Raw genomic sequence first — 23,114 nt, 5'->3', positions numbered from 1 at the left:
TACAGATGCACAATTGAGAGCATCCTGTCGGGCAGGTATCACCGCCTGGTACGGCAGCTGCTCCGCCCATAACCGGAAGGCTCTCCAGAGGGTAGTGAGGTCTGCACAACGCATCACCGGGGGAAAACTACCTGCCCTCCAGGACACCTACACCACCCGATGTCACAGCAAGTCCAAAAAGATCATCAAGGACAACAACCACCTGAGCCACTGCCTGTTCACCCCGCTATCATCCAGAAGGCGAGGTCAGTACAGGTGCATCAAAGCGGGGACCGAGAGACTGAAAAACAGTTTCTATCTCAAGGCCATCAGACTGTTAAACAGCCATCACTAACACAGAGAGGCTGCTGCCAACATACTGACTCAACTCCAGCCACTTTAATAATGGAAACATTTATGTAATCAATTTATCACTAGTCACTTTATATAATGTTTACATACCCTACATTACTCATCACATATGTATATACTGTACGCTATACCATCTACTGCATCTTGATGTAATGTATCACTAGCCACTTTAAACAATGCTGCTTTATATGTTTCATACCCTACATTACTCATCTCATATGTATATACTGTACTCCATACCATCTACTGCATCTTGCCTATGCCGTTCGGCCATCACTCATTTATATATTTTTATGTACATATTCGTATTCATTCCTTTACACTTGTGTGTATAAGGTAGTTGTTGTGGAATTGGTAGATTACTTGTTAGATATTACTGTATGGTCGGAACTAGAAGCACAAGCATTTCGCTACAATTGCATTGACATCTGCTAACCATGTGTATGTGACAAATAAATTTGATTTGATTTGCCTATCTCTGTGGTCTTACCAGGGGCAAAAATCTGATATCAACTTTGGAGGGGACAATTACATGAAATTTTCTCAAGAGCAATTCCTGAGGGGGACACCAAAAGTAGTGCTGTAACACATAGCCTACAGTGTAATATGGTAAATGTATATTGAGGAACCAAAGAAATAAGGTGTTTGCCGTACTCCTAACTACCGGTACCCAAAACTACACAACTAATCACAACAGCAATACCATTGCCTTTAACAAATCTTAGTTCAGTCACCAGTTTAAGTTGAGAGTGGGGGTATCCATGGCATTTTCCAATTATGTTCCTATTTTACAAGTAAAAAAAATTGAGAACCTTTCATAATGTTGCCAAACAAAGACTCAACAAACTTACCTGAGACTCCCTGTCTCTGCCAGTCTGTCCCTGCATATCTGTCCCCAACTCTGCTGTCTGTGTGCCATCTGTTGCCTGCTCTGCCTAATGACATCATTGTGAAACATTTCCATTAGAATTTCATTTCTTTCTTATGAACATTTTATCAAGTAGTCTTTGAGATATTAGGCTACTAGGGTTCTTACTTTGCGTTTTGGTGTACTGAAAAATACTCTGATGTCCGTCTTTTATTTTTCTGCCATTTTTCTACCTGGCTGGCTGGCTGGCTACACACACACATTGTGTAGGTTATTTACAGTAGGAGATGGGCTTCTATCATCTTATCTTCTATCATTCTATTTGGGCTTCGATCTAAAAGGTAGCTAGCAAATGTGAAACGGATTAAAATGACAAGAGTTGACAGCTGTATGAGTTCACCATTTACACAACATATGCTGCAACCTTTTGTAATTTTAATAGTTTGTTTCATATTGGCTGGCTTCCAACAATAGCTGAATTTGCAAAGCTAGCGAGCACCAATTCCATTTCAGTGGTGTTTGCTATAATCTTTGCTACCCAGGTTAAATAAAGGTGAAATAAAATAAATAAATAAAAGTTCCCTTGCGACAATTTAGCTTCTGCAACGAGACCATTAAATATATTTAAGACAATGGTAGAAGAGAGTGTAGTTCTGTTCAGTTTGGACTTCAGTTTATCGCTAACCTTATCACAGGGACTTTGAAGCACTAACTTACATCATCTGCATGCTGATCTTGGAATAAATTGACGATAGCATCTTTGACGATGCCACATAAATGGAATAGGTACTAGCTAGCTTAATACTTAATATTTGCGCGCTAGCTCTGCATATTCAGCTAGTGTGTGTGCGTGATTGACTGGATTAACCTCACGTCAGTTACGTTCATTGAGTGCCTTTCAGACAGTAGATACGACCTCTCTGTTACCCAGCAAGCTAAGGAACTGGCAGTGGATCAAACCATTGTGAGGCAAAGGGTGGGGGGGGGGGTCGCAATCTTTTGAAACTTAAAAACGTGCTATTAAGTGTCTATAATCAGCACAATTGCTTTCATTGCGTATTATTAATATTATTTAAATTACATAGTTATGTTTCAGTGATATATTGGGGTGGACAAATCATATTTTTCCCAGGATGGGGGGGTCGTGTCCCCCCCGTCCCCCCCGGGGATTTTCGCCTCTGGATCTTAAAGAACACTCCACAACAAATTTTAATGATGGCCGGTGTGTTTGTGTGTGTGTGTTTGTGTGTGTGTCATGTGTTCATTAGCAGCCGACTCATGTTATCCATAAAACTATACCTGAAGGAGACTGCCAGCCTCCTCTGTTTCTGTTTCGGGAGATATACATGTGGGCTTATACAGTCATACATTCCAACGATTTGATGCAGCCTGGTCTGAGTAATCATTAACATTCAGTAGTAATTACTATATCTGTTGTTTGTGAGCCTCTTCCTCCTCCTCCTCCTCTTCCTCCTCCTCCTCTTCCTCCTCCTCCTCCTCCTCCTGCTCTTCCTCCTCCTCCTCCTCCTCTTCCTCCTCCTCCTCCTCCTCTTCCTCCTCCTCCTCCAACAGCCTGACACTCTATGAGGACAGGACAGGCTAGGAGCTGGGCTGGAGGCGGGCCAGTTACTCAACACTGGAGAGACGGGTTTCTCCCCTCCTCGCCTGCCTGCCTGTCTGCACAGAACAGAGCAGAGGAACTGTGTCATGTGTAATTTAATACCAGACGCAGGCTGACTGAGCCTCACTGCACACAGAGAGCCCCCTCAAAGCCTGAGAGGCAGGCAGGAGAGGCAGGCAGGAGAGGCAGGCAGGCTAAGCAGGCAGACTTCCAGGGTCCGGCTCAGCCCTCCATGACAGGACAAAGAGCAGGGGATGAGGGACCGACCAGAGCCCTAGTGGAGGACCGACCAGAGCCCTAGTGGACCCATCAACCGCTCCCTCTCCCCTTGGCCAGGTACCAGAACCCCCCCCTCTCTCTCTCTCTGTTCTGTTTCCTCTGTTACAGTAGTACAGTCACAGTGTTGAAGGCAGCCAATAGTGTAATGGAGATTTACTGTACTAGAATGGGCAGTAGCAGCACTTTCCTAAAGTGAACAGAACAGCACAGAATTCTGCACTGTAAGAGGTTTTAGACATGCCACTGTAAGAGGTTTTAGACATGCCACTGTAAGATATTTTAGACATGCATGCTTGCACTCATTGCCTATTGATTATTTTGTCCAGGACATATTGCAATTTAAGCTGTTGCCTTTTTTTCTTAAGTGGAACATTTTCTCTTGTAAGAAGAGAAGTGTATGTGCTGTTTGTGCACTTGAGGTGTAAATGTCTCTGGCCGTGTTCCAACGCAATCCCCGTACCCTCTCCCTCTGGGAATGCTGTGAAGAACAGGGCTCTGGTAAACATCCCCTGTCACGGTTTCTTTCTCTAGATAACACTGGGTTCAAGGCTTCAGGGCACTTTCTGAAACGCCAGCTTTCTGAAACAGGAGCAACTGAGAGGAAGTGTGTGGTAAAGGATCATACTGAAGGTTTTTAAGGATTAGTGCTCAGTGCTGTATGTTTCTGTTTGAGTGTTCTCTCTGGGAGTCGGAATGCCACCCTAAAGGCAAGAGGGGATACACCACATGAAGCACTGCAACCCTAAAGCCAAGAGGGGATACACCACATGAAGCACTGCCACCCTAAAGCCAAGAGGGGATACACCACATGAAGCACTGCAACCCTAAAGCCAAGAGGGGATACACCACATGAAGCACTGCAACCCTAAAGCCAAGAGGGGTTACACCACATGAAGCACTGTATCACTTCATCAGTGAGGGAATCAACTGGCTTGTCTTACTTCTTCTCGTTTATGTTTTTAAGCTCCTTCTCTCCCTATTTTTTCACTTATCTCTGGAAGAGCAAGAATAACATGGCGCTTTCAATGATCCCTGTGATAAATACAATTTCACATGTATTTATTTGATAAACTTTCCCCCTGCCTGCATGCCTGTGAGAGAGAGTTCAAGTGTTGTAATTAGTGCTCCGTGCTGTGTAAGCGTTCTCTGAGGATTGTGCTGTGGGGAACACATACAGACTCTGTCTGCCTCCCAAATGCCCATAGGGCTCTGGTCAGAAGTAGTGCACTACGTGGGGAATGGGGTGCCATTTTGGACACACTGACTGAACACCTCAGGCAACCTGAAAGGAAACTCAGTCAGATCAGGTCACGGTGGGGAATGAGCTTGGTTTGGGTGGCAGCATTGTCGACGGGGAAATGAAAATAAAAACTCCAGTACAGTACAGTCCTTGTGTTCTGCACCACTTCTTATGGACGTTCTTTCTTCTCTGTTTCCATCCCCAGTGCCCTATTCTGTGTTAGTGAAGCACTGAGAGACAGGCTGTGTAGGCAGCCACCCTGCGCTGTAGCTTTAAGGCTGGCTGCTGCTATAATGAGGCTGTTCACTGATCCGTCCAGGTCCTGCTAGGGGAACTACCTACACTGGTTTAGCATTAGAACACTCCCCTGGGGTGTTTCACTTGCACAACATCCATTGTCCAAGAATTACAGTCTAGAATAGACCAACAACTTGGAGTCAATGTTGAGACAACGTTGTGTGGTGGTTGTGTGTTTGCTGTTCTTTCACATCAACTGAGTTCCTCAGTTCAAGCACTTTGGTTGGACAGCGAGGAACCGACAGCGTACAGTATGCTTTCCTTTGCATTACTAAACAGCTCAGCACACACAGCCCAGTCTGCCTCCTATTGGTCAGTGCTGTGTGTGTTGTGTTGAAGCCTGTGTGACCCCAGCTGTCTCTGTTAAATCTATCAGCAGCATCACACTGGGTTCTCCAGCCCCCGCGAGCCCCCGCCGAGCCCCCGAGAGCCCCCGCCGAGCCCCCGCTCTCTAGCTGTACAGAGCATTAGTCTCACTCCCCACGGCCCTCAGATTGTGTCGGCCGGTTCATTCGCCCATTTGCACTTTGACCAGCATGCCTGATGCCTGGCTACTCCTCCAGCTAGAGGTATATAACATCTGTTATTACCACAGGGAGTTGGTCTGGGATGGAGGTTGGCCAGTGAATTACAGTGCAGGACATGACATTACTCAGTACCACTGCTGCGTGGTTTTACACAGATACTCCCGACACATGGGTATGTAAATGCATTGATTATTTACATTTTTCAGATTTCAAACTTTTACTGGTAATATAATTTTCCTGCAGAGCACATTCTAGTAGCATGATATTATTGTGTTAAAATACAGTTGGGTTTTTCCCAACAGCTTATCTTTGTAAACCCTGTGTGTGTTGTGCTGTATGTGTGTCTAGAGTGTTGTTAACCTTGTGTTAGTGTATGGAAGTTGTTTTGTCTGAAACTTTGTTCCCTCTGCTGCTATTGGACCAGGTCTCTCTTGGAAAAGAGATACTAATAAATAAAGGTTAAATAAGACATTTACAACAATTGAAGGACTCTTAAACAGAGAAATGTTTTATGAAAGAGAATTTATGCATAAATATTATAAAATGAATTGAAAAGGAACACAGTTCATCTGCATGATAAAACGTCTTCCAGTTGAACAGTACAGTGTTTCACTGGTGCCTGAACAACAGATTAAACCATCACTATGGACTGTAAAGTGGTGATTCATCCAGAGAGAGAGAGAGAGAGAGACTGAGTGAGTGAGTGAGTGAGTGAGTGAGTGAGTGAGTGAGTGAGTGAGTGAGTGAGTGAGTGAGTGAGTGAGTGAGTGAGTGAGTGAGTGAGTGAGTGAGTGAGTGAGTGAGTGAGTGAAGTGAGTGAGTGAGTGAAGTGAGTAAAGTGAGTAAAGTGAGTAAAGTGAGTGAAGTGAGTGAAGTGAGTGAAGTGAGTGAAGTGAGTGAAGTGAGTGAGTGAGTGAGTGAGTGAGTGAGTGAGTGAGTGAGTGAGTGAGTGAGTGAGTGAGTGAGTGAGTGAGTGAGTGAGTGAGTGAGTGAGTGAGTGAGTGAGTGAGTGAGTGAGTGAGTGAGTGTGGCTATGCCAGCCTGGTCTGACATAGCTGAATGGGCCTGGAGCTAGATGGCCTGGGCATTGGGCTGGGCCGAGTATGGACCGAAGTTGGGCCGGAACTGGGCCAGAGCTGGGCAGACCAGAGGGGGGGTTAGAGGCCCAAAGCTTTGCCATGTGCACTCCATATGGGAGAGTGTGTGTTTACACTGGCAGAGGCCCGGCCGGGCGCTAACAGTGCTTATGTGGAGAGAGACTGTCTGAATGGCCCTAGATGGCAGTCATCTTTTGTGTTATAATGGTTTATTTTCGGGGAGCCCACAGCTCTCTTGTTTTCATATTGTCCCTAAGGGAGTGGCTACAGTGGACTGTAGGATTGAGATCTCACTAGTGTAGCTTTGCTGCGTGTTAGCTTGCTAGGATACTATAGGGCAAAGTGTTCTCAGACTGAAGAATTCTCTAACTCATTGTGTCTATAAACTCAATGTTTACACCACCTCTTCTCCATCTCTCCCTGTGACTGGACTGTTCCACTGTGGAAGGCTGGGGGGAGAAGTAGGGTGTTGTAGCAGGAGAAGTAGGGTGTTGTTTGGCAGACATTGTGGCTGCTGCCTCACATCACACTTGGGACTAATGAGTCAATACTGTACAGGCCCATCGCTGGTGGGGGTGAAAACACACACACACACACACACACACACACACACACACACACACACACACACACACACACACGCACGCACGCACACACACACACACACACACACACACACACACACACACACACACACACACACACACACACACACACACACACACACACACACACACACACACACACACACACACACAGCAAGCAGAGCCAGACACACTGCTACATAGCGTTGAGCTAGATTTGTCATCATTGCTAAACCATAAAAGTGGATTAATATTTCCTCTGGGGAAGTTTCGATGCTGCCTTATGTTTGCCCGTACTGTAACCTGGGTTTGACCTTATCAATATAGTTTAACATGAGGAATGACTGTTGTCATGACTAAGATATTATTGTTTTCCTGGTAGAAAAGCATATTTCCTGGGAACCATATTTGAATGGCATACATATAACTCATAAATATATACATGATCATTAAGAGCATTCAAGGTACATCATCAACACTAACCTTTAACACCAGTGATAATAATAAACTCAGGGTAATTCCATTCAGCTACACATAGCCTTCCCTCAGGGTAAGGTAGTTAGGGAGGTCTTTACAGCCGTCATGTTTATCAGAGTATGTTTACAGGAGTGGACGTACACATACATGTAAACTTCCTCCTCTTTGATGAATGTTCGTGAGGCTTTCAGCCTGGTGTACAGATGAATTACTGACTAAAGAGAGAGAGAGAGAGAGAGAGAGAGAGAGAGAGAGAGAGAGAGAGAGAGAGAGAGAGAAAGTAAAACAAAGACTGTATAAAGAGCAGACCGCCACCAGGTTTTGTGTTAGGAAGAAAGGAACAGAGAGATAGAAGAAGAGTGGAGAGAAACAGAGAGACAGGAGAAGAGAGGAGAGAAACAGAGAGACAGGAGAAGAGAGGAGAGAAACAGAGAGATAAGAGAAGAGAGGAGAGGAACAGAGAGACAGGAGAAGGGAGGAGAGAAACAGAGAGATAGGAGAAGGGAGGAGATGAACAGAGAGATAGGAGAAGAGAGGAGAGGAACAGAGAGATAGGAAGAGAGGAGAGGAACAGAGAGATAGGAGAAGAGAGGAGAGAAACAGAGAGATAGGAGAAGAGAGGAGAGAAACAGAGATAAGAGAAGAGAGGAGAGGAACAGAGAGATAGGAGAAGGTAGGAGAGGAACGGAGAGATAGGAGAAGGGAGGAGAGGAACTGAGAGATAGGAGAAGGGGGCAGAGAAACAGAGAGATAGGAGAAGGGAGGAGAGGAACAGAGAGATAGGAGAAGGGAGGAGAGGAACTGAGAGATAGGAGAAGAGAGGAGAGAAACCGAGAGAGAAGACTGAGGAACAAAGGAAATGGGTCACTGTTCCATGACCGTGTTTTAACTATCTCTCTGTTTGATAGACTATCATATAACATGCTTTATGTCTGTTTCTCTCCACCATTCTTCCTCTCCCTCCCTTTCTTCCTCTCTATCCCTTCTTATCCCTCTCCTCCCGAACAATGAACTCTCTACTTAACTCTCTCTCTCTCTCACACAGCTGTAACCAGCCTTCCCTGGCACCAGCAGAAACCCAAGGCCATCTCTGATTGCACAAGGCCATCCCTCTCCCCCTCCCTCCCTCCCTCTTCTTCCAGTCTTGCCGCTCCCACGTCTCCCAGTGGTGGCGTTGGGGCTCCCAGGATGCGGCTGATCAGCGCTCTGCTGCTCCTCCTGATCCTCAGGTCCGCTGAGCCCAGGAAGGGTGGACGGAACAGAGAACGGGGCAGGGCCCGGGGTAAAGGCAGGGCCAATGCTGTCAAACGCCAAACCTCTGAATGCAAGGAATACATGGAGGCCGGAGAGAAATACCTGGACTGTCAGGACCGCCAGCTGACCGGGGTGCAACAGCACTGGCCTGAAGACATCCACCACCTCCTGCTGGCCCGCAACAAGATCCAGGTGCTCAGAGACAACACCTTCTCCCAGTTCAAGAACCTAAAGAGTCTGGATCTACAACAGAATGAGCTCTACATGGTGGAGGAGGAGGCGTTCGCAGGGCTGGGACAGCTCACTACTCTGCTTCTTCAGCACAACAAGATGAAGACAGCTTCTGAGGAGCACCTGCTGCCCTTGCCAAGCCTCCGCTACCTGCGTCTCTATGACAACCCCTGGGACTGCCGGTGCTCGCTGGATAGCCTGGTCAGGACCCTGCAGGTGCCCAGCAACCGTAACCTAGGGAACTACGCCAAGTGTTCGGAGCCGGACTCGCTGAGAGGTCAGAAGCTGAAGAAGATGAGGCCGGAGCTGCTGTGTCCTGAGGATGGGGAGGGCCAGCAGCCAGGGAAGACACCTCAGGAGGGGCAGGGTAGTCTGCCCAAACCACCTCCCATCAAGAAGTACCCTGATGCCAACTCCTTGTGCCACACCTACATGTTCCCCAAACCCATGCTGGACTGCAAGAGCAAAGGTAAGCTATGAGCCAACCAAGCTTGTCTCCCTTTCATTTGTTTGTGTAACCTGTGTGAATAATTCCCTCCTTGGAGGACAATGAAGTGGTGTATTCTGGTCTTTCAGAGTACTAGAGTGAGTTATTAGGGTTTTCAGGGCCATGGGTTCATGGACCCAGATGAATCTCTACTGAAACAGCTTTTTAGTCCAGTATTATGGGTCAGGGAAACCGGACCTCCATGTATGAGTCACATGTCCATCTGAAATATCTGGCCATTGTTCACTACACATGATTGTTGTGAGGCCTTTTGCAACCGTGTGGAGGAGAGGCTGGCTGCTGGATACTCCAGAGCTGTGGTTGATAATCACTACTTTCTAAATGTGTTCTCTATAATTTCCCTGAATCAGAATGTGGTAGGAGACGACTGTAAACCGAGAGGCCTTAGAGTGACGGCTTGCAGTGTGGAAACCGTGGAAACCATCATGTAACAATAGACACAAAGGGACCAAGGGAAAATATGGAGTCTCATTTCTGTCTCCCGTCCAGACTCTCACATCTGGTGCCGTTTCTGTGCAACTATGTATAACTGCCACATTAAAACTGCTATCAGGACTATAACTTCTAGAAAGATTAGGTTTCAATATCGTATTTCAAATAGTCATTAGGCCCAGACCCATGGGACTGACTACAAACCCTGCATGGAGTCCATGCTGTGTGGGGACTGCTTTTGTTTGAGCTCCAAAATACAACATGAATAGTCCCTTCATATTGATTTAGTATAGACGTGGCAGTATAGTCATGAATATTCCCTTCATATTGATTTAGTATAGACGTGGCAGTATAGTCATGAATAGTCCCTTCATATTGATTTAGTGTAGACGTGGCAGTATAGTCATGAATAGTCCCTTCATATTGATTTAGTATAGACGTGGCAGTATAGTCATGAATAGTCCCTTCATATTGATTTAGTGTAGACGTGGCAGTATAGTCATGAATAGTCCCTTCATATTGATTTAGTATAGACGTGGCAGTATAGTCATGAATATTCCCTTCATATTGATTTAGTATAGACGTGGCAGTATAGTCATGAATAGTCCCTTCATATTGATTTAGTGTAGACGTGGCAGTATAGTCATGAATAGTCCCTTCATATTGATTTAGTATAGACGTGGCAGTATAGTCATGAATAGTCCCTTCATATTGATTTAGTATAGACGTGGCAGTATAGTCATGAATAGTCCCTTCATATTGATTTAGTATAGACGTGGCAGTAGAGTCATGAATAGTCCCTTCATATTGATAGTATAGACGTGGCAGTATAGTCATGAATAGTCCCTTCATATTGATTTAGTATAGACGTGGCAGTATAGTCATGAATAGTCCCTTCATATTGATTTAGTGTAGACGTGGCAGTATAGTCATGAATAGTCCCTTCATATTGATTTAGTATAGACGTGGCAGTATAGTCATGAATAGTCCCTTCATATTGATTTAGTATAGACGTGGCAGTATAGTCATGAATAGTCCCTTCATATTGATTTAGTATAGACGTGGCAGTATAGTCATGAATAGTCCCTTCATATTGATTTAGTGTAGACGTGGCAGTATAGTCATGAATAGTCCCTTCATATTGATTTAGTATAGACGTGGCAGTATAGTCATGAATAGTCCCTTCATATTGATTTAGTATAGACGTGGCAGTATAGTCATGAATAGTCCCTTCATATTGATTTAGTATAGACGTGGCAGTATAGTCATGAATAGTCCCTTCATATTGATTTAGTATAGACGTGGCAGTATAGTCATGAATAGTCCCTTCATATTGATTTAGTGTAGACGTGGCAGTATAGTCATGAATAGTCCCTTCATATTGATAGTATAGACGTGGCAGTATAGTCATGAATAGTCCCTTCATATTGATTTAGTATAGACGTGGCAGTATAGTCATGAATAGTCCCTTCATATTGATTTAGTGTAGACGTGGCAGTATAGTCATGAATAGTCCCTTCATATTGATTTAGTATAGACGTGGCAGTATAGTCATGAATAGTCCCTTCATATTGATTTAGTGTAGACGTGGCAGTATAGTCATGAATAGTCCCTTCATATTGATTTAGTATAGACGTGGCAGTATAGTCATGAATAGTCCCTTCATATTGATTTAGTATAGACGTGGCAGTATAGTCATGAATAGTCCCTTCATATTGATTTAGTATAGACGTGGCAGTATAGTCATGAATAGTCCCTTCATATTGATTTAGTATAGACGTGGCAGTATAGTCATGAATAGTCCCTTCATATTGATTTAGTGTAGACGTGGCAGTATAGTCATGAATAGTCCTTCATATTGATAGTATAGACGTGGCAGTATAGTCATGAATAGTCCCTTCATATTGATTTAGTATAGACGTGGCAGTATAGTCATGAATAGTCCCTTCATATTGATTTAGTATAGACGTGGCAGTATAGTCATGAATAGTCCCTTCATATTGATTTAGTGTAGACGTGGCAGTATAGTCATGAATAGTCCCTTCATATTGATTTAGTGTAGACGTGGCAGTATAGTCATGAATAGTCCCTTCATATTGATTTAGTGTAGACGTGGCAGTATAGTCATGAATAGTCCCTTCATATTGATTTAGTGTAGACGTGGCAGTATAGTCATGAATAGTCCCTTCATATTGATTTAGTGTAGACGTGGCAGTATAGTCATGAATAGTCCCTTCATATTGATTTAGTGTAGACGTGGCAGTATAGTCATGAATAGTCCCTTCATATTGATTTAGTATAGACGTGGCAGTATAGTCATGAATAGTCCCTTCATATTGATTTAGTATAGACGTGGCAGTATAGTCATGAATAGTCCCTTCATATTGATTTAGTGTAGACGTGGCAGTATAGTCATGAATAGTCCCTTCATATTGATTTAGTATAGACGTGGCAGTAGAGTCATGAATAGTCCCTTCATATTGATTTAGTATAGACGTGGCAGTAGAGTCATGAATAGTCCCTTCATATTGATTTAGTATAGATGTGGCAGTATAGTCATGAATAGTCCCTTCATATTGATTTAGTATAGACGTGGCAGTATAGTCATGAATATTCCCTTCATATTGATTTAGTATAGACGTGGCAGTAGAGTCATGAATAGTCCCTTCATATTGATTTAGTGTAGACGTGGCAGTATAGTCATGAATAGTCCCTTCATATTGATTTAGTGTAGACGTGGCAGTATAGTCATGAATAGTCCCTTCATATTGATAGTATAGACGTGGCAGTATAGTCATGAATATTCCCTTCATATTGATTTAGTATAGACGTGGCAGTATAGTCATGAATAGTCCCTTCATATTGATAGTATAGACGTGGCAGTATAGTCATGAATAGTCCCTTCATATTGATTTAGTATAGACGTGGCAGTAGAGTCATGAATAGTCCCTTCATATTGATTTAGTGTAGACGTGGCAGTATAGTCATGAATATTCCCTTCATATTGATTTAGTATAGACGTGGCAGTATAGTCATGAATAGTCCTTCATATTGATTTAGTATAGACGTGGCAGTATAGTCATGAATATTCCCTTCATATTGATTTAGTATAGACGTGGCAGTATAGTCATGAATAGTCCCTTCATATTGATTTAGTGTAGACGTGGCAGTATAGTCATGAATAGTCCCTTCATATTGATTTAGTGTAGACGTGGCAGTATAGTCATGAATAGTCCCTTCATATTGATTTAGTATAGACGTGGCAGTATAGTCATGAATAGTCCCTTCATACTTATTTAGTGTAGACGTGGCAGTATAGTCATGAATAGTCCCTTCATACTTATTTAGTGTAGATGTGGCAGTATAGTCATGAATAGTCCCTTCATATTGATAGTATAGACGTGGCAGTATAGTCATGAATAGTCCCTTCATATTGATTTAGTATAGACGTGGCAGTATAGTCATGAATAGTCACTTCATACTTATTTAGTGTAGACGTGGCAGTATAGTCATGAATAGTCCCTTCATACTTACTTAGTGTCGAAGTGGCAGCACTCTGATGTATTATTCTACTGTATATTTATGAAATGTCACAGTGAGCGGGCCCTTTGATCAAGATGATGAATGACAGTCATATAATGATATACTGTCCCTATCTTGTCCCCAGAAAGCCATCTGTCAGAGTGCAGTTAAACGTGCAAGAAGCAGCAACACTGGTCTCTCTATTCTACTGTCGCTATATAAAAGATCCCCATGTTCAGCTGGGGGAAACTATTTCCCTTCCCCTCTGGAAAGGTTTTCAATCAGTCCTTTATCTGAACCTCACTAGATCATCTCACTGGTCATAGTCTGTCCCCCTCCATACCTCCCTCCCTCCCTCATCTCTCTCTCTCTCTTTCTCTCCTCTCTCTCTCTCTCCCGCTCTCGCTCTCTTTCGTCACTACTCTCTCTCTCCCGTTCTCGCTCTCTCTCTCTGTCACTACTCTCGCTCTCTCTCTACCTATCTCCCTCATCTCTCTCAATCTCTCTCTCGCTCTCTCTCTGTCCCTCATCTCTTTGTCTCTTGCTCTCCCTCTCTCCTCTCCCTCTCTCCCTCATCTCTCTCTCTGCCGCTCTTGATCTCCCTCTCTCCTCTCTCTCTCTCTCTCTCTCTCATCTCTCTCTACCGCTCCCACTCTCATCTATCTATCTCTCTCTCTCTCTCCCTCATCTCTCTCTCTAGCCTCTCTCCCCCATCTCTCTCTCTCTCCCTCTCTCTTTCTCTGTTTCTCTCACTCTCTCTCCATCCCTCTCTCATCTGTGAGTTCCAGTGAATTCAGAGCCTTAATATACTGTATCACTAATAACTGACCAGAGGTCGTTACACTGGAAACAAAGTCTCATTTGTAAACACTGGATATGTCCCTACAATACACTACAGAACTGTGTGGGAGCAAGACAGAATGTCTCCAATCACAAATAAATCATCTGTGTGGTACATACATTATATATGGGAGAATATGTCAGAGTGTATGTACTTTTTAGATAAATGTCGTCCAGACCTCATAGTCAGATACTGAGAGAAACCTTTTCAAACAAGTCATAAACCTGAAAGATGACGCCTGGTGTAGTCCTGCTCTATCGCTAGCAGAACAGTTGAGTCAGCATATGGAGAGTTGGCCTGCTTGTCATCTCTGTAAAGCCTAACCTCCTCTTCTGACATTATATCCTGGTTTCTTGGAGTTCCTGTAACCGATGGTTGGGTGTTTTGTCAGCTGACACATTCTGGGGGAGTCATGATGTGTAGCAGAGAGGGAGTAATAGTCTGTTGGTAGTCTCCTCTCCTCCACAAAATTGAAAAGGTTTCTCTCAGTATCTGACTATGAGGTCTGGACAACATTTATCTATAAAGTTCATGCTGTCTGACATATATGTGTAATGACCTCTGGTCAGTAATTAGTGAGACAGTATATTATTATCAGATCCCTGGAGCCACGATGAGAAAAGGCTCTGAATTCACTGGAACTCACAGATGAGAGAGGGATGGAGAGAGAGTGGGAGAAAGAGAAAGAGAGAGAGAGGGAGAGAGAGAGAGTGAGATAGATTGGGGAGGCAGGTAGCTTAGTGGTTATAGCTTTGGCCCAATAACCGAAAGGTTGCTGGATTGAATCCCTGAGCTGACAAGGTAAAAATCTGTTTTTCTGCCCCTGAACAAGGCAGTTAATCCACTGCTCCTAGGCTGTCATTGTCAATTAGAGTTAAAGAAAAGTTAAAAAATATATATAATTAAAAACAGCATAATATTCTGCTGGTAGTCTCCTCGCCTCCACAGCATGATGATTAATATTCTGCTGGTAGTCTCCTCTCCTCCACAGCATGATGATTAATATTCTGCTGGTAGTCTCCTCTCCTCCACAGCATGATGATTAATATTCTGCTGGTAGTCTCCTCTCCTCCACAGCATGATGATTAATATTCTGCTGGTAGTCTCCTCTCCTCCACAGCATGATGATTAATATTCTGCTGGTAGTCTCCTCTCCTCCACAGCATGATGATTAATATTCTGCTGGTAGTCTCCTCTCCTCCACAGCATGATGATTAATATTCTGCTGGTAGTCTCCTCTCCTCCACAGCATGATGATTAATATTCTGCTGGTAGTCTCCTCTCCTCCTCAGCATGATGATTAATATTCTGCTGGTGGTCTCCTCTCCTCCACAGCAGCGTTGATTTTCCTTGAGATGCAGACATGTTTGGCACCTGACTCTGTAAAAGCAGCACTGTGCATTTACAATCTAAATGAATGGCTGTACAGGTTTAGTTTCCTACTGTCTGTAAACGACATGTGATTTTAATAAACTATATCAGGGATGGGCAACTGGCCGCCACCCCCCTTTTGTTGGCCCGCGGAAACATTTCTAAAAACATTTCAAATCAACTTCCTGTTGAGGGTTAGAATAGTGGTTGTGCATCAGCAGTTGTTCTGTTGTTACGTCAGTCACTGACAGCTTCAGTTTTCAGATTGGCAAGTTAGTCTAGCGGCCAGCTATCTAAACTTCTAGGAAGCATGGTCAAATTGCAGATCGGAGGGCCCCCATTGATTTTGTTAGTCTCTCTCACTCAGATATCATCTTAAAAACTGCAAACATTTCTCTACACCGTATGGCAAAATGATTAGAATTGCATGGAATCTGTTATATAATTGCTAAATCTTCTCTCCGCCTCATGACAAAATGTTGCTTAGGGCCCCCAAAAGGCTAGGGCCAGCTCTGACTGCATGAGTGGGTATGGATATAGGGCCGGCTCTGACTGCATGAGTGGGTATGGATATAGGGCCAGCTCTGACTGCATGAGTGGGTATGGATATAGGGCCAGCTCTGACTGCATGAGTGGGTATGGATATAGGGCCAGCTCTGACTGCATGAGTGGGTATGGATATAGGGCCGGCTCTGACTGCATGAGTGGGTATGGATATAGGGCCGGCTCTGACTGCATGATATAGGGCCGGCTCTGACTGCATGAGTGGGTATGGATATAGGGCCGGCTCTGACTGCATGAGTGGGTATGGATATAGGGCCAGCTCTGACTGCATGAGTGGGTATGGATATAGGGCCAGCTCTGACTGCATGAGTGGGTATGGATATAGGGCCGGCTCTGACTGCATGAGTGGGTATGGATATAGGGCCGGCTCTGACTGCATGAGTGGGTATGGATATAGGGCCGGCTCTGACTGCATGATATAGGGCCGGCTCTGACTGCATGAGTGGGTATGGATATAGGGCCGGCTCTGACTGCATGAGTGGGTATGGATATAGGGCCAGCTCTGACTGCATGAGTGGGTATGGATATAGGGCCGGCTCTGACTGCATGAGTGGGTATGGATATAAGGCCGGCTCTGACTGCATGAGTGGGTATGGATATAGGGCCGGCTCTGACTGCATGAGTGGGTATGGATATAGGGCCGGCTCTGACTGCATGAGTGGGTATGGATATAGGGCCGGCTCTGACTGCATGAGTGGGTATGGATATAGGGCCGGCTCTGACTGCATGAGTGGGTATGGATATAGGGCCGGCTCTGACTGCATGAGTGGGTATGGATATAGGGCCGGCTCTGACTGCATGAGTGGGTATGGATATAGGGCCGGCTCTGACTGCATGAGTGGGTATGGATATAGGGCCGGCTCTGACTGCATGAGTGGGTATGGATATAGGGCCGGCTCTGACTGCATGAGTGGGTATGGATATAGGGCCGGCTCTGACTGCATGAGTGGGTATGGATATAGGGCCGGCTCTGACTGCATGAGTAGGTATGGATATAGGACCGGCTCTGACTGCATGAGTGGGTATGGATATAGGGCCAGCTCTGACTGCATGAGTGGGTATGGATATAGGACCGGCTCTGACTGTGGCCCCTCATGATGAGTTCAGATTCTTTCTGAAAACTGTTATGTCTGAACGACCTTGACTTCTCCCAACATCCCAACCATCTTACATGTTTCCCCACTCACTGCTGTAGTCTGAACTGAAGCATATCACAGGTGTTGTGAGGCAGGGGTTTGATAGATAGGGGAAAGAGAGAACATCTCTGAATGCGTCCCAAATGGCACCCTATTCCCTATATAGTGCACTACTTTTAACCAGAGCCCTACCATGGCCCATAGGGATATAGACGAAAGTAGTGTACTATATAGGGAATAGGGTGTCATTGAGAACGCCAACTTCTGTCTCTGTTGTTGTGAATGCTCCAGCAGCAGCACCCTCATCTACAAGCCATGGAGCGCTAATCTAATTTCCTTACAGTGGAGGATGATGGATGTCCTATGCTGTTCTGATATTAGAGCAGCTGTCTGTCATTAAGGTCTGTGATAGTTCCTTCAGCTGCATGATGAATAAACCGTGCTCAGGATGTGGCCTACTGGAAGCAGTCCAAGATTGTACATGGACTTTGACAAACACAGAAAGGTCCTGTGTCATTCATGAAATAAAAAATGAAGTTTTTCCACCCCACCACAGCTAGGTTAATTCTCAGCTAAGCGTTTTAGTTTTAGAGCTAACTCTTTTCATTGTGAACGTGACTTAGAAAAACGGTTCCAAAGACATCATTCAATATGAATTGTAAATAGAAGTTGTATGCATTTTAGGGACCACCTACTTAGTCTTCATGTCTCAGTCTTTATTTTAAACTCTAGATTGAGAACAATGGCTCTTGCAGAAGTTTTCCTTCTATGGTAAAGGCTGCTGGTGATCACAAAAAAAGACAGAAGCTCTCTCAGAGGCCTTTTAAGCCTGTGGGAAACCCTGTTTCATACGTTAACCTTCATGTTTCATACCCTTCAAAGGCTAAGGGAACCCAGAGTGATGTGAATAACAGTCCCTCTTGGCACAGACATTCAACATGGCTACAGAGTGACTATAGAAAGGGAAGGCCATCTTGATATTCTCAGGGCACACTCGGAATTCACATATGTAGGAATCCAAATTTCAGTCACTCTGGCAATCAACAAGTATGCATTGGGTTGAAATAATCACATATGTCCCAGAGTTCCTTGTGTGTCCGCTTATGTTTTTGTTCATGTTTTCATGCAGTATGATAGCTAGCTGATTTGGCCAATGTAAACATGTCTGGTTAAGCCATTAACCTCTCACTGACCTCCATATTCTCTCTCTCTTTCTCCCCCCCCCCCCCCTCCAGAACTGAAGAACATCCCCTCAAGTCTCCCGTCAGACATTGTGAGGATGGACTTGTCCAGTAACAGCATCACTCAGCTCCGGCCCAAGGAGTTTGTTGCTGCCAGGGACCTGAAGCTTCTCAACCTCAGCAGTAACAATCTGGATCAGATCGACACTGGTGAGGAGAGACCATACACTTCCTTCAAACAGCACAATCATTATGGATGTGTGCCAAGTCATGCTGCACAGAGGATCAGATCTCACAACACCTGAAGAAGTATTTAATAAGATAAAGCAATCTGAGATAGATATGCTTTTTCTTTTTTTTTTTGATGCTTTGTGACTTACAGTAGTGAGTGCATAGATTTTCTTACTGGTCCCCCATTGTAATCGAGCCCACATTGGACCTTCAAAGAAAGAGGTCAAAAGAGGAATCAGAGGAGAACCTTGACCTTGAGTCCATTCATCACAAAATGGAGGCATGGCTTTATTTCCTCCTGAAATAGAATTGTTAGAATCCCTGGGGTAATGTGAAAAAAGATGCAGAAGAAAGACAAATAAAAAACTCACATACTTTATATACCATACCAGGCAGCGTTGAGTTTGGATCAATTCCACACATAGATAAAAACCCTTAACGCTCATTAGCTTCTCACACGGTTTAATCTGACTTAAAGGAGCCTACGATGCCATAAACATGCTCCACCTCGTTTGTAGAACTAACAAGGTTCTCTATTTGCCGAGGAATCACTACACTACCTTCTAGTTCTGTTATGTTTGAGAACTGGGAAAAAATTCTGTCTCGTTATTCCTAGGCTCACAAGAACTGGTCACATAGCCAGGAAGCTTTGCCACGGAAGGAAAATAGTTCCATTATCATTAATTATTGCAGAACATATGAAAACAATTGACATTAGAGCATTTCCCTGAGTTGTTAACAACTAATTAATGGTGGTTAATTCCGACCATCTATGACAACCAGTACTGTCCACACACAGTCATTAACTACTATGATCAAGGAGAAAGAAATGAAATAGCATGTTATGGATAAAAAGCCAATCCGTTCTGGACAGAGAAAGCAACTGCAAATTGAACACAATTCTCATGAAGTATTCACAAAATGCTGCCTCAGTTTTCTCAGGGACTGTGAGAAGCTAAGCTCTGTAGCTAGCGCAAACTGGTTTTAAAAATACACCAGAATTGTTGTATCATTGTGCTGCACAAACAAACCAGTAGAAACCGGACAGTAATTCTCATGAGTATGATAAGCACATAATCTGAGGGGGTTTGTGGGAGTGGTAACAGGAGGGTCACTCTGGTGCTAAATACAGTAGGCCTATCTATCTTTATGGTGCTAGCTTGCACTGCCACAATTACTCAGGGCAACACTGCAGGACACACATCTTAAAGATGTCTGCTAGCCATTAGGCACATCGTAGGCACATCAACAGGCCAACTTCAGCTTGAATTAGAGCTGAGACTAGGTGATGGGGAGAGCACTGGTCAAGTTAATATCAGCATGTGTTTGAAGACGAGGTGCTGAAAAGGCAGTCGGAAATTAGTTATGGAAGCTGTTACTCTTTCTCATGTTACAGTGGAACATTAGTTCCTGGTAATAATTCAGTATTCATGTCCATTAGTGGACATTACTTCCATTGAAACTTTCCACTGAGTGCTACTGTATAAGATGAATTGAAGTAACCCCAACGTCCTCTCTCCTTGTCCCCCTCTTCAGCTGCATCCACTGGGCTCCTGTACCTGTCCAGTAGGAATTTCTTCCAACGTCCTCTCTCCTTGTCCCCCTCTTCAGCTGCATCCACTGGGCTCCTGTACCTGTCCAGTAGGAATTTCTTCCACTGAGACTTGTGCTGTAAGATTCATTGAAATGTCCTGTCCCTCTAACTAACCCTTAACATCCTGCATTTCTCCCCCTCTCCATAGCTGCGTTTGCGGGGCTCCTGTACCTGCGAGAGCTGGACCTGTCCAACAACAGCCTGCACTACTTCAAGTACGGAGTGTTGGAGGACCTGTACTTCCTCAGGATGCTGAATCTGGGGGATAACCCCTGGGTCTGTGACTACAACATCCACTACCTGATCTACTGGCTGAAGCATCACCCCGGGGTGGCCTACTCTGGCCTAATCTGCACCGAGCCTCAGGAGTTCAGGGGCTGGCCCGTGGAGAATTATGTCAAGACCTACAATGGAGAGTGTCCCAAGGATAAGGATCCACAACCAGGGAAGGGTGATACAGGACAGGGACAGACGGCTCAGGAGCTCGTGGCCGAGACAGAGGAGGCGGAGATGGAGCTGCTGCCGAAGCCTCTGAGAGACCCCAGACCAAAGAAATATGAGGTCACCAGGTTGACTTAATAGGACAGAGTTGGAAATTAGAAGAGAACTGTTGTTGTTGTTTTATATTATCGCAGAACATTCCAATTCAGTCTGTATCAGATTTTTTTTTTACTTTCGAATTCCCAACAGCATAACCAATGCAGGACAGTTGGATTCCCACCAGCATAACCAATGCAGAACAGTTGGATTCCCACCAGCATAACCAATGCAGAACAGTTGGATTCCCACCAGCATAACCAATGCAGGACAGTTGGATTCCCACCAGCATAACCAATGCAGAACAGTTGGATTCCCACCAGCATAACCAATGCAGAACAGTTGGATTCCCACCAGCATAACCAATGCAGAACAGTTGGATTCCCACCAGCATAACCAATGCAGGACAGTTGGATTCCCACCAGCATAACCAATGCAGGACAGTTGGATTCCCACCAGCATAACCAATGCAGGACAGTTGGATTCCCACCAGCATAACCAATGCAGGACAGTTGGATTCCCACCAGCATAACCAATGCAGGACAGTTGTTGCTGTTTTCGTTACAAGAATATTTCGTTGTGGATATACTTTTTTGAAAAAGTAGAGGTTGATATATTTTTACGATATCCAATTGGTAGTTACAGTGTTGTCCCATCGTTGCAACTCCCCGTACGGACTAGGGAGAGGCGAAGGTCGAGAGCCATGCGTCCTCCAAAGCACCAATATGTCAGAGGAAACATCATACAGCTGGTGACCGAAGTCAACATGCATGCGCGCAGCCACCACAAGGAGTCACTAGAGCACAATGGGACAAGGACATCCCAGCCGGCCAAACCCTCCCTAACCCAGACAATTGTGCGCCGCCTCATTGTCGCGGCCGGCTGCAACACAGCCCGGGATCAAACCCAGATCTGTATTGACTCCTCTAGCACTGCAATGCAGTGCCTTAGACCGCTGCGCCACTCGGGAGGCCCGAGGTAGATTTTTTCTAAATGTATGATTTAGACAATCTGTTCATGAAATAAAAGCCGTTTTTTTCTGAAATGAATTAGGTTTACATTATTAACACACACACACACACACACCACACTTCACTAATCCTAAAGGGATTTAGGCACATCCTTCCACTAACCCCTTCAACTATCTGTTTGATCTGTGATGCTTCACCATAAAACATGGAACGTCTTCGGGTCCGTTCAAACAGCTGTTCCACGGCTTTACTACCTCTTCCTCTCCGCACTACCTCTTCCTCTCTGCACCTCAACACATGAAGCTGAGGAGATAGGCCTGGACCTGCTGAAGACCTAAAGTACATTAAGTCAGTCTATACGATCCTGAACAGAAACCGATATCTTGGTTCATAAACACCATGAGTAATTCACACATGCAGGGATTGTGGGCCATCTTATGTATGTGGTGGGTTTCTATAGTGGCATGTGTCCTGAATGATCCTGAAGGTCCCATGTTAGCCAGCGGAGCCCTGTGACATCACAGGAGTCAGACATGACTCTGATGTTCTACGCAGCACTGTAAGCATCTCAGTGAGCCAGGATGCATCTAACACAAGTATGCACAGCTGTTACTCTCAGAGCTTTCTCACATTTGGGAAACATGTTGTTTGGTATGTCAGAAAAAGAGGGGGAATTTCTTCAGTCAAGCTGTCCAATTATCTGATGTTTTGCTATCTGAGGAGAGAGTCTGAAGATTACTGCCTGTGAATGTCAATTTAAAAACATTTGAAAATCAAATCACATTTTTTGGGTCACATACACATGGTTAGCAGATGTTATTGCGAGTGTAGCGAAATGCTTATGCTTCTAGTTCTGACAGTGCAGTAATATCTAACAAGCAATCTAACAATTCCACAACAACTACCTAATACACACACATCTAAGTAAAGGAATGGAATAGGAATATATAAATATATGGATGAGCAATAGAATACAGTATATACATATGAGATGAGTAATGCAAGATATGTAAACATTATTAAATTGGCATTATTAAAGTGACTAGTGATCCATTTATTAAAGTGGCCAATGATTTCAAGTCTGTATGTAGGCAGCAGCCTCACTGTGTTAGTGATGGCTGTTTAACAGTCTGATAGCCTTGAGATAGAAGCAATTTTTCAGTCTCTCGGTCCCAGCTTTGATGCACCTGTACCGACCTCGCCTTCTGGATGGTAGCGGGGTGAACAGGCAGTGGCTCAGGTGGTTGTTGTCCTTGATGATATTTTTGGCCTTCCTGTGACATCGGGTGCTGTTGGTGTCCTGGAGGGCAGGGAGTTTGCCCCCGGTGATGCGTTGTGCAGACCGAACCACCCTCTGGAGAGCCCTGTGGCTATGGGCGGTGCAGTTGCCATACCAGGCG

General features: G+C 44.6%; 1 protein-coding gene across 3 annotated transcripts; it reads left to right on the top strand.

The window, feature by feature from the left end:
- The first annotated feature begins 2,826 nt into the window (after positions 1 to 2,826).
- Positions 2,827 to 21,788, top strand: LOC106591571 (leucine-rich repeat-containing protein 17-like). Of its 3 annotated transcripts, none has more exons than XM_045700280.1 (5): positions 2,827 to 3,176; positions 8,387 to 9,295; positions 18,436 to 18,591; positions 20,149 to 20,253; positions 20,355 to 21,788. In XM_045700280.1, the coding sequence occupies exons 2-5, from the start codon at positions 8,530 to 8,532 to the stop codon at positions 20,783 to 20,785; spliced, it is 1,458 nt and encodes a 485-aa protein (XP_045556236.1). In that variant the 5' UTR covers positions 2,827 to 3,176; positions 8,387 to 8,529; the 3' UTR covers positions 20,786 to 21,788. The 3 variants fall into 3 exon arrangements, with proteins under 3 accessions (XP_045556236.1, XP_045556234.1, XP_045556235.1); XM_045700278.1 differs by lacking the exon at positions 2,827 to 3,176 and adding an exon at positions 5,181 to 5,355; XM_045700279.1 differs by lacking the exons at positions 2,827 to 3,176; positions 20,149 to 20,253 and adding an exon at positions 5,188 to 5,355.
- Positions 21,789 to 23,114: the final 1,326 nt, after the last annotated feature.

Source organism: Salmo salar, chromosome ssa17, assembly GCF_905237065.1.
Source record: "Salmo salar chromosome ssa17, Ssal_v3.1, whole genome shotgun sequence".
NCBI lineage: Eukaryota > Metazoa > Chordata > Actinopteri > Salmoniformes > Salmonidae > Salmo > Salmo salar.
Note: the sequence above shows the minus strand (reverse complement) of the source record. Positions and strands in the feature narration are given on the sequence as shown.

What these genes read in the sequence shown, in the direction of transcription:
- LOC106591571 (XM_045700278.1), top strand. Translation starts at nt 5,193, where the DNA reads ATGCCTGATGCCTGGCTACTCCTCCAGCTAGAGGTATATAACATCTGT. An exon ending in CAGATACTCCCGACACATGG is followed by an intron (nt 5,356 to 8,386) that starts GTATGTAAATGC and finishes TCTCTCACACAG; the next exon opens with CTGTAACCAGCCTTCCCTGG. An exon ending in TGGGCTCCTGTACCTGTCCA is followed by an intron (nt 20,254 to 20,354) that starts GTAGGAATTTCT and finishes CCCTCTCCATAG; the next exon opens with CTGCGTTTGCGGGGCTCCTG.